This window comes from Fonsecaea nubica, assembly GCF_001646965.1.
Source record: "Fonsecaea nubica strain CBS 269.64 chromosome Unknown Scaff178, whole genome shotgun sequence".
Lineage (NCBI taxonomy): Eukaryota > Fungi > Ascomycota > Eurotiomycetes > Chaetothyriales > Herpotrichiellaceae > Fonsecaea > Fonsecaea nubica.
The window spans coordinates 3,322-13,613 of record NW_019173851.1 but is presented as its reverse complement, the minus strand read 5'-3'; the positions used below and the strand labels follow the sequence as shown (position 1 = coordinate 13,613).

Here is a 10,292-nt window from a genome sequence, read left to right as displayed (position 1 = left end):
GGTTTCCGGCCTCAACCAGCCTACGCCGCCCTTTTCATAAATGTAAATTCCGAATTCACATAAATATGCAAGAGCGTTAAAGTCTGGATGATGCTCGTAGGGTACGAGGAGGATCAATGGCCTAGTCCGCCCTGTTGTGGAATGCGAATTCACGAAACAAGGGAGATTTCCAAAGTCTGGATCATGCTCGTAGGGTACGAGGAGCAGAGTTTCCAGCCTTAGTATACTAGTACACCCCTTCTTTTACACGTGCAAAATCTAAATTTATTCCAGTTATGCAATCCCGACTCCCGGAAAATATGTAGAGTAGAGGGTAATGTAGGGTACGAGGAGGGTAATGTAGGGTACAAGGAGGATCATTGAGCTAGTCCGCCCTCTTGTGGAATCCGAATTCGCGTAAGTAAGGGAGATTTCTAAAGTCTGCATCATGCTTGTAGGGTACGAGGAGAATGGTCGTAGGGTACGAGGAAGATCAATAAGCTAGTCCTCCCTTTTATCCGAATTCACGTGAATAAGGGAGATTTCCAAAATTGAGGGGATGCTCGTAGGGTACGAGGAGGCTAGTCGTAGGGTACGAGGAGGAGAGTTTACAGACTCAAATATGACCTTTCATCGATGAAATCCCTCATAAAAGCAAAATACACCCTCGCGCACATGCCAGAGGTCACAAAAGTCGTAGCTTTTACCGATGTCAATCTGACGTACATGTGGAGAGGTCGCAAAAGTTCGTAGGTTTTACCGAGCGACCCATCTCTCACGTGCAAGAAGGCAAAGGCTGGTCGTATGGATGAGCAGCAGAGCTTCCACGAGAATTCGCACCTGTGCGTAAATGTTGGCGCCTTTTCTACGAAATCGCGCAGAGCTTTTGCCTGCCGGGTTTACCGAGGTCCAGAACGTTGAGTAGCATGCTCGTATGTACGAGCAGTAGAAGACCCTCTCGGAGACCTCTGGGACATCCCTTGGAGACCCCTCGGAGACTTTTCCACAGACAACTCCGTCAGTGTGTACGCCGTTGAGTAGGTCTAGCCACATAGGTGTTCACCTAGGTGCGTACTTTCCAGGCCCTCAGTACACTTTATGGTACTTACTCGTAGGTACGAGGAGGAGGGAGTCATGGCTGCGAGCGGGGTGTGTGACTCACTCGGGGTCTGTGACTCACTCGGGGACTAGAGACCTAGCTAGAACCCACTGGGAGACCGAAAGCCCGGCCTAGAATATGAGCAGAAGGGTATGAAGTGGAGGTGGACGCCTTGCCAAGAGACTGCCATGGCTGCGAGTGGGGTAGGTGAGTCAGTCGGCGGCTGGAGACCTCCACTGGGAGAGCGAAAGCCCGGTCTAGAACATAAGTAGAAGGGTATAAAGTGGAGGTTGACGCCTTGCCAAGAAACCGCCATGGCTACGAGCGGGGTATGTGACTCACTCGGGGACTAGAGACCGGCCTAGATCATGAGCAGAAGGTTACGAAGTGGAGATGGACGCCTTGCCAAGAGGCCGCTAACATTCCTACGAGCGGGGTGAGTAGCTCACTCAGCGACTAGAGACCGGGCTAGAACTCATAAGGAGATAGAAAGCCCAGCCTATAACATAAGCAGAAGGGTACCTGGTGGAGGTGGACGCCTTGCCAAGAGGCCGCTAACAAGGCCTAGAATGCACTTAAAGACCGTAATTCTCGCCACCCTATGAGCAGTAATGTACGAGGAGGAATGTACGAGGAGAATGGAGTCGTGGCTGCGATTAGTGTTCCGTCTCGCCAGGAGATTGCCAACTCGGTCTAGACCACAGTGGGAGAGGTCTCCCGGTGATGTGGCGAAGTGGAGAGAGTGGTGTGCGCCTTGCCAAGGGGCCAGCTCCCCTGAAACACGACTAGTATTGTGTGAGTGGCAGACAATCATGGCTGCGATCTGTGTTGATTGGTCAGGGGTCCGTCGGCCCCCAGAGCCTAGGACACATGCAGTATAGTGTTAGGGGTATAGCGCGTGGCTGTGATCGGTGTTTGCCTTCCAGAGGCCCCAAATTGACCTGTTCGAATCTATGAGCACCTACGAGCAGCATGGTACGAGCAGCTACTAGTAGGGTACGAGGAGCAATTAGACCCCATTGAATCCGAAATCCATCGAATCCGAAATCCATGGAATGTTTGAATCTACGAGTACCTAAGAGTAGCATAGTACAAGCAGCTACTCGTAGGGTACGAGGAGCAATTAAACCCAATTAAAGCCGAATACCATGGAATGTTGAAATCTACGAGCACCTATAACTAGTATAGTACGAGTAGCTACTAGTAGGGTACGAGGAGCAATTGGACACATTAAATCCACCGAATCCGAAATCCATCAAATCCACCGAATCTACCGATTCTGAATCCCATTGAATCCGAAATTCATCTAATCCACCGGATCTACCGAATTTGAATCCGATCGAATCTGAACCCCACCGGATCCACCGAATCCAAGTTCCAATCCAACCACCTACGACTCCCACACCCAAGTCCGCCAGCCCAATTCGCTCGGCTGTCAACTACCAAAGCCTATCCCATTATATCATGGAACGAATGCGGGTCAAGGAGATTTTATTTATACAAAGAAAAAAAAAAAAAATGGTGCCTTTATATTGAATGGAATGAAAGCACAAATGAGAAGAGAAAGCCCTTCCCCCCCCCTCTCCACCTTTCGCCCCTCTACCGGCACATGCCATCCCTCTTCGTATCATCGTCCTCTAACTGGTAGGCAGCGCGCTAAGCTTTTACATCGTGTCATCCATTCGCTCTAGCTTTACGGGTGACCCGGAAGCGGCGACTCTGATGGATGCTGTGTATGGTCTTGGGTGTTCTTGGGTCTGAGACTAGGCCGGGATGCCATCATTTACATTAAGGTTGAATAAGCGCTGAGGTGCGGCTGTGGCATGATGGATGGTTGACCGACTTATCCTCGGAATTAGTCTCGGCTCACAGAATTGCTAGGTTTTTCACCATCTCATTGAACGACGCAACGGAATGAGTATTTGATACTGGCGCGGTAGGCGAGAGGGGAATGAAACGTGTGCTACACGTAGAAAGGTGAGTCGCACCGCCCCGATGGACATGGGCCGGTCCCCGATTGGCTGACACGTCGCCGTGTTGTCAGCAGCAGCACAGTAAAGCCCGCCTTATACCACGCCATATTCTATTTCTCAGCACGTTGCATCCTGAGAACATGCGGGCAGATGCCATGAAGACCCATGTCGCCGAATCCCGACTCGTCCACAGGGCACCACCCGTAATTTTGGTGTTGCCATAAAGCTGACAAATCAAGGAGGCAAGCCGTCCCTCCCAGCATCTCTTGCCGAGAGCTCGCCATCAAACAAAACTCTAAGTCCTCGCGGACCCTGGGAACACCAAGACAATCGCTAGACACTTTTTGGAGAACACACAAGGACGTGGTTCCGAGAGGGAACTTGTTTGGGCGAAGTGCGGGGAGGAAGTGTCGGTGGGGAATCCGTTTTGGGGTTGATAAAAAAGAGTAAACATGCTTCCATTTTGGGATTAGTGTATAGTGAGTAAACATCTTTCCGGTCTGGGATTAGTATATAGTAGTCAACACCCTTCCGTTTTGGGACTAGTATAAAATAGTAAACATCCTTCCGTTTTAGGATTAGCATATATTAGTAAACATCTTTCCGTTTTAGGATTAGACAATGGGAAACATCCTTCCGTTTTGGGGTTGGTACACAAGTGTTACTTATTTTGGAAACGTCTTTTTTTGTTACCCGGGCATTGGAACTCGGGTATTACGGCACATCCTTGGCGCCGCCCCTCATTCCACATGGGATCCTTCCGTGACATCCTCAACTGCCGGCTTCGTCGGCCACCATCTGATCCCCCCGCCACATCACACCGCTACCGAATTTTGTCAGTTTTGGAGTTCTCTATTGGCGCCTGGCCCAGCGGTACTGAGAGAGAGAGTTGGGGTGTTATCAGTCCGGGGCGTCGTGAGAGGGGATGCGGTCCAATTGCAGGTTGGCCCGTGCAGCATTCTGACCCTCCCGCTGGCATCCCATTGCTATTACCACTCCATGCCGGGACTGGTTCCACGCCGTTACTAAGTTTATGCATGGTGCCGTTGTCTACTTAATAAATGCGCAGGCATGACAACTACCCGAGTCCGAATTGGTGGCGATAGGGCTATACTACCTTACGGCCTCTCCCGTTCTGGCTCGCTCGTTGGCGTTTGGTGGCGCGGGTGTTTGGGTTTGAGTGCGAGGGCATGTCCGCACCCTATCGCCAAGGCTTAGGGCCATGAACATCTCCACCGATCACGATCACAGATCTAATCGATGCGAACAGCCTCAACATTTTTCGTCCGAACCCCCTTCTAGTACACATAAGTGAGTCCTCTCGGCTAGTCAAACTCCTCATCCTCAGTTTGATGCTGCCTGCTCATCCTTCATGTCTCCTCCGACCTCATCCCCATGGCGCCGCCTCCCCTCTTGGCTCAGGACAAGTGTGAATAATAACGTACCGTATCTTTTGTGCTTCGCTCCACAGCCAGCATGAACGCAACCGCTCAGAGCTCGCTACACCTTGATCGGCTATTGAACACAAGTTCCATTTCCATGGCGTAGGACCGCTAGCTTGCACGTCACATGATCCATCCGATGGTTCTTATGATGCGGCGTACGGTTCGTAGGGTGCTTTTCTTTTGTAGGGTGCAACCACACCTTCACGAGCACGTTGACATCTTGCTGCTACTAATATGTGTCTCCACGCAGATGGCCGTCAGGAATCGGAGAATCCCCAGCCACCGATTGTGCCGGTCGCTGCACCCGCCACTGACAATTGTGCCTCGCCGCCCTGGTAGACCGCCTTCCCCATATGACCAAACGTCGTAAGCGCCTACCACGCCGTCCTAGATTCCCACAATCCGTTTTGCCCGCCGCCCAAACGTGAGCGCTCGGTCACCATCATGACCCTCACTGACCTGTCGTCTCTTGGTCGTCGAGGAGTGTCGTTCACCAGCCCAAACAAGGCCGAAAGCCGTCGCTTACCTCCCGCGCCCTCTGATTTGTTCTGCACGCATTGCCTTAATAGGCAGGGGGGCATCTGGACAAACATTTGAAGAGTTAAATTTGTCCAGCGCTGTACCAAACTGCCTGAACGCGAAATCCCCGCCACGTCACGAGATCTCCTCATTGGGTACTTGGGGGTCTTGGCTCACGTGAGTCCTCCCCAGGGATCGTTATGGCTGCGTACCTGACACTCGTTCATAACGTTCGCTACTCTCAGTAACGGCTTTGGCTGGAGAGGCCAGCGTTGCCAGGATTCGACTCCTTGATTCGCTTATATAATCAGAATTCGAATCCTAACCAACTCAATTCTTGGCATTCTTAGCAGCGCTAGTAGTGGCCATAACGTTGCAACTCAAAATCTAAGCGACACATTAGCTAGTAAATTATATGGCAAAATGTCGCAAGTGTAGAACTTACCATGGATTCACCCGCCACCATAACGACTAGTATAAGCCGTCTCTCCTTAGGAACAACAACACTATCGGTCCTATCGCGGCGATCTAAGAATAGGTCGATTAATGGCATTTCATAGCTTCAGGTGGGCCACCTACCTAATATTAGGCGTAAAATAGCCTCTTCAGACATCTAGTGCCATGGCGATCAATATATAAACATTGTAAACCCTAACAAATAACGCGTTTGGATCCATAACTATTACGATGCCGTTGTCACTCTGACGGCGAGGATGAGCACTTCTAATGCCCAACGGCATCTCAAACAGTTTTACAAGTCGTTTCTGAGGCGGCACAATGCCTGAAACACTGGGTGGATCACAGTCTATATCAAATCGGTTATTACGGAACGGAATAACCTAATTCCAACTAATCAGGAGCCAGCGCCACCTACGAGTCGACTCCAGGAGTCGAATCCCGACTCCTGGGGGGTAAGGAGTGGGAGTCGGAGTTGCAGGAGTCGAATCCTGGCAACGCTGGGAGAGGCACGTGCTTGCCATCTTGTGCACCCTCTACCCACGTGGCGGGACTCACAGCCTCTTTGGCGTTAGGTAAACGGGTGAACTACGGCGTGAAGAATCGACTGTACTCTGTATGTCCAGCCTCGTGTGAGTTCCCGCTGCGTACGTAGTCAACTCGCAAGTTGGTGATCCAGCGCCGACGTTGACGTTCCTTTCGGTGCTGTGAACGACAAACCGTATGGCCGACCCAGACGACAGCTGTTGGCATATGGGACACACGCTGGCCTGGTCACGAGCGGCGAATGGAGCATACCGTGGTGCTACAAAATTTGGTCATTCGGAGCCTTCGTCACTGCTCTGTGCCAGCCGGCGCCGAACAGGTTTCTGGAGGGCGCTGAAGCCACTGAAGGACAGGGCATAGACGACAAACTGACTACTGATGTATGGCTTCTGCGCCCTGACGGCGTTTGATGTATATGAACCCACTCATGGACAGCGAGCCGACAAAACCGTTCCCTCCACTATGATGCTTATTTGACTCGCTTCTGAACATCCTACATACAGCGCCCGATTCCCACCCGTACTATTCAACGGCGGACACACCATCGCCGCGCCCGGCATCAGTTCCTACGTCTGCTGCTTCCACTCCTTGGCCCGAGACACGTCTCGCGGAGCCCACGCGCGCCCACGCGCGCCCAAATCTCACAGCTAGGCGGTGCACCGTTCCCAACGTCCGCTGACCACTCTGGTTCTCCCTTGGACTTGGCTTTCAGCGCCGGTCCCAATACCAGCTCCGGCGTTGAAGAGGACTCCGACGGCGATGCTGCTCCGACCTACGCTAAACTAGGTGGCGAGGCCCCACTGGGACATGTCGCAAGTTGTAAGGAGGCGGGGAGCCACTGCAACGACTGATCATCGAGGCCGAGGAGGAGATGTGGACGCTTGAGTAGGCATCACTGCAGGCGTCCGTCAGCCGCGCTTGGTGTCCTCACGACAGGTGTGTGGAGGCCTTACACTGGGGGTCCCGGGGGGGAGGGGGCAGCCGGGCGCTGGGCTTGTCGGCAGCACCAAGTTCCTCTCGGAGACTGGCTCCTCACCACAAGAGCTACATTAGACGGAGGGTCCTACGATCCGAGAGCAAGACCACCAAAGAGGCGACAATGCTCACCCGCGGCGAGCGTATCTCGACGCTTTACAGTCCAGTCATCAAGACCTAGCTGACGAGTTACACCATGTATGATATGAGGAATGTAGGCTTTCCACACCTGTGTGGCAAGCCATGGCCTAGCCACCGATAAAGGCCGCGATCAGTTCGATATCTTGCAGTCTGACGAGGCAAAGACGAGAGCAGACATCGACACGATCATTACTTGGAAGAAGACGAAGAGGAGGTTCGGATATGCCATCTTTGCCCTTTCCGTACTGCCTGTTTCCCTGTGTGTGCAACCGACGACGACGACCATGACGGCAACCACGATGGCGAGCAGAACATGGATGGTGTCGTGGGGGGTCACTAGACGCCGAGGTAACCTGCTCTTCCTTCAGGATTCGAACCTTGGGAGGTTCGTGGGAGTCACCGCCGCGATATCTCTGGGGACGGTTGAGGAAGCAGCCGTGCTCATGATACGATGGCTGTGATCCGAATGTCGGAGTACTCCACAGCCCACCTTGCTTTTGGTCCATCCAGGTGGCAGACGGGAATCAGAGGCGGTCGACCATTCCCTCATGGCGCCTACCTCTTCACCCAGAAACCCCCATGCATCAGGTTCGCCGAGCAAGAACAGATACTGCGGTCCCCGAGAGCGCCGCGATGTGCGTCCTTGGGTCGGCTAAGGCAATGAACTCCAACCTCTGCACACAGCTGATAGCCGATAGCCGTAACCAGGGGGGAACGGTAGTTGGCTGACCACGTGAGAGGGTCTCGCCTGAGAAGCGTCGTGACTCCCCTGGCAGTTCGCCCACATGTTGGTCATTTAGTCGTCCTGAGTCGAGTGAGTTTCGTCAAACGCCACGCCTTCCTGCCTCGCTCGCCTGATTGTGACCGTCGCGGTGGCGGCCCCGGGTGCTATTCCGATAGACCGTAATGAGCAGAGGAGGGATGCGTTCCTGAACCGTCCGTGTGCTTACTGTTTGCATGGTTTTTTGACAGCACCGAACCGAAAACAAACACTTTTTCTGTTCGCGGCCCGACTCGCGAGATATGCGTCTGTGCCTCCTAGTCAATCCGCTCCCGGCTCTGAAGCGTGTGCAGTGGCTGTACAGTGGCCTCAACCCTGTCGCTTCGCGCCAAATCTTGCCACGAGGACGCTCCGGTCTCTCGGGTTCCCCCATCGAGGGGGCCGAGTGCCCTAATCTCTCCGCCTGGGCTCATTTTCCTCTCCAAGCGTCTCCGGACCAGACACACGAAAATAGCGGGCACTGCCACAGTATGGCTCCTCGTATCGCTCGAGACGCGTGCACACAGTCAGAACAGGGGCCTCCAATTCTATATTACACATGAATAGAGGTATGGACACGAAGAGGGCCCGTAATGGTGAAGGTCGTGACGATTGTGAACTTTTTTTTCCCAAGGTGAAGACCGTGACTGTGAGTTTGCGTCCCTGCTCTTGTAGACCGACCGTGGCATGCATATATTGGAGAGATATGGACATGAAAAGGGTCGTAACGTTGAGGCGAAGGCCATGAAGATCCGCATGTCACATAGCAGGCAAGACTGGCTTACATGTTCTACCGTAAAAATAGCACTTGACGGTCCACCCTACTTGATAACTAAGCGAGGCTGCATGTCACATGGCAGGCTGAAAATATTGACCATTTCGAAATTTCAGAAACGTTGTCTGTCGGGTCACAAAAACTTCCAGGTACTTCCTAATCGGGTAACTCTCCTACCGAAAATAGAAAAGTTCTTAGCAAGCTTAGCTTAGATGTTCCGCCGTAAAAACAGCACTTGACGGTCCGCCCTACTTGATAACTAAGCGAGGCTGCATGTCACATGGCAGGCTGAAAATACTGTCCATTGCAAAATTTCAGAAATGTTGTTTGTCAGGTCACAAAAACCAGGTGTTTCCTAATTGGGTAACCCTCCTACCGAAAACAGAAAGGAGCTTGGCAACACTGCGCCCGAGGCATCGTCCACCACCTCAACGTAAAATGAAACAGCGTCATACGTGCGTCTCGACCGTGATAAACGCGACCAGATGGCTTCCGACTGGATCCTGGGAGTGAAACCCCACGTCGAGCGAGACGTTGCGGCTGGGGCCGATCGTGACAACAGGAAGTCCGATGACGTTACCAGCGGACTCAACCGCCGCAGCCGTTTACATACCGATGATCGATCCTCCCAGGACAACTCCGTCTCAAATGCGGTTACCCAAGGCCAGCAGTCCCAGCCGGCTCAGCCGGCACAGCAGGGCAATAACTCTGAACGGCCGCACCGACACCCAAAGCGGCGTCCTTAGGCGCAGCCAGTCGGGCGTTAGCCACCGTACCTCCTCCGACAGGGTCCCCCAGGGTCAGGATCGTCCAATTCAGAAGCGCAGCCAGAACCAGAACCAGGACGGTGCTTCGACCGTCAACAAGCGCAGCGAGTTGACCAGTGCCTGCGTCTTGTCCACCAAGACTCCCCTCGAGACCACCTACATTCTTGTGCGCTGTGCTTAAAGGGACATGTGCCCCTTGTTTATGATGTGGCGTACTGTCAAGTTCTCGGGTCAAGGGCGTACGTACCTCGAGCTTCCTCTGTCGGAGGGCTAGGTGGCATTGACGGTTACGTGCCTGGGGAGGGGGTGGTTCTTCCCGTTGCTCAAGTGCAAAAGTTCATACGCGCTGGCTCGCTCGCCGGGAGTGCGGAGGTCAGGATGGGAGCGGTGGTGGCTTTTGTTTTTATCCCCTTTTTGATGTTTTCGGGTTGTCGGTCCAGCGGGTCCACTAATTCAACAGTTTTTTCTGTTTCCACTATTAGGGTGGCGTGTTCTCGAGGAATTCAATTGGATGTCCTTTCCACTCTTCTTGACGCTTCATCGTTGATGTGCCCGATGTCGACGAGACTCCAGAACTATACCTTTGCAGGGAACCCCCTCCTGTGCCCGCACCATGGCGATCTGTTAGCCTGCCGCCTCTGCAGCCGTCCTCTGGGCAATGTGCAATCTCATTAGGAATCTCCACACCGTAGCACGCGACGTAGGTTTAAGGCTGCAGGCTTGGATTGATGGCTGCAATGATGGCTTGTCTGTCACAAGCTTCTGTCAACCCCCCATTGACACACGGCGTCCCCCTGGGCGTGTCGGTGGCGCATGTTCGCCGCCCTTGTGTGTTGCGTCTCTGACTGCATGCAAGC

At 53.2% G+C, this 10,292-nt stretch overlaps 1 protein-coding gene across 1 annotated transcript; it reads left to right on the top strand.

The window, feature by feature from the left end:
• Window positions 1-1,266: 1,266 nt before the first annotated feature.
• Window positions 1,267-9,414, top strand: AYO20_11660 (hypothetical protein; the record flags this gene model as incomplete). The annotated part of the gene is made up of 2 exons (XM_022649882.1): window positions 1,267-1,285; window positions 9,116-9,414. The coding sequence occupies 2 exons, from the start codon at window positions 1,267-1,269 to the stop codon at window positions 9,412-9,414; spliced, it is 318 nt and encodes a 105-aa protein (XP_022494143.1).
• Window positions 9,415-10,292: the final 878 nt, after the last annotated feature.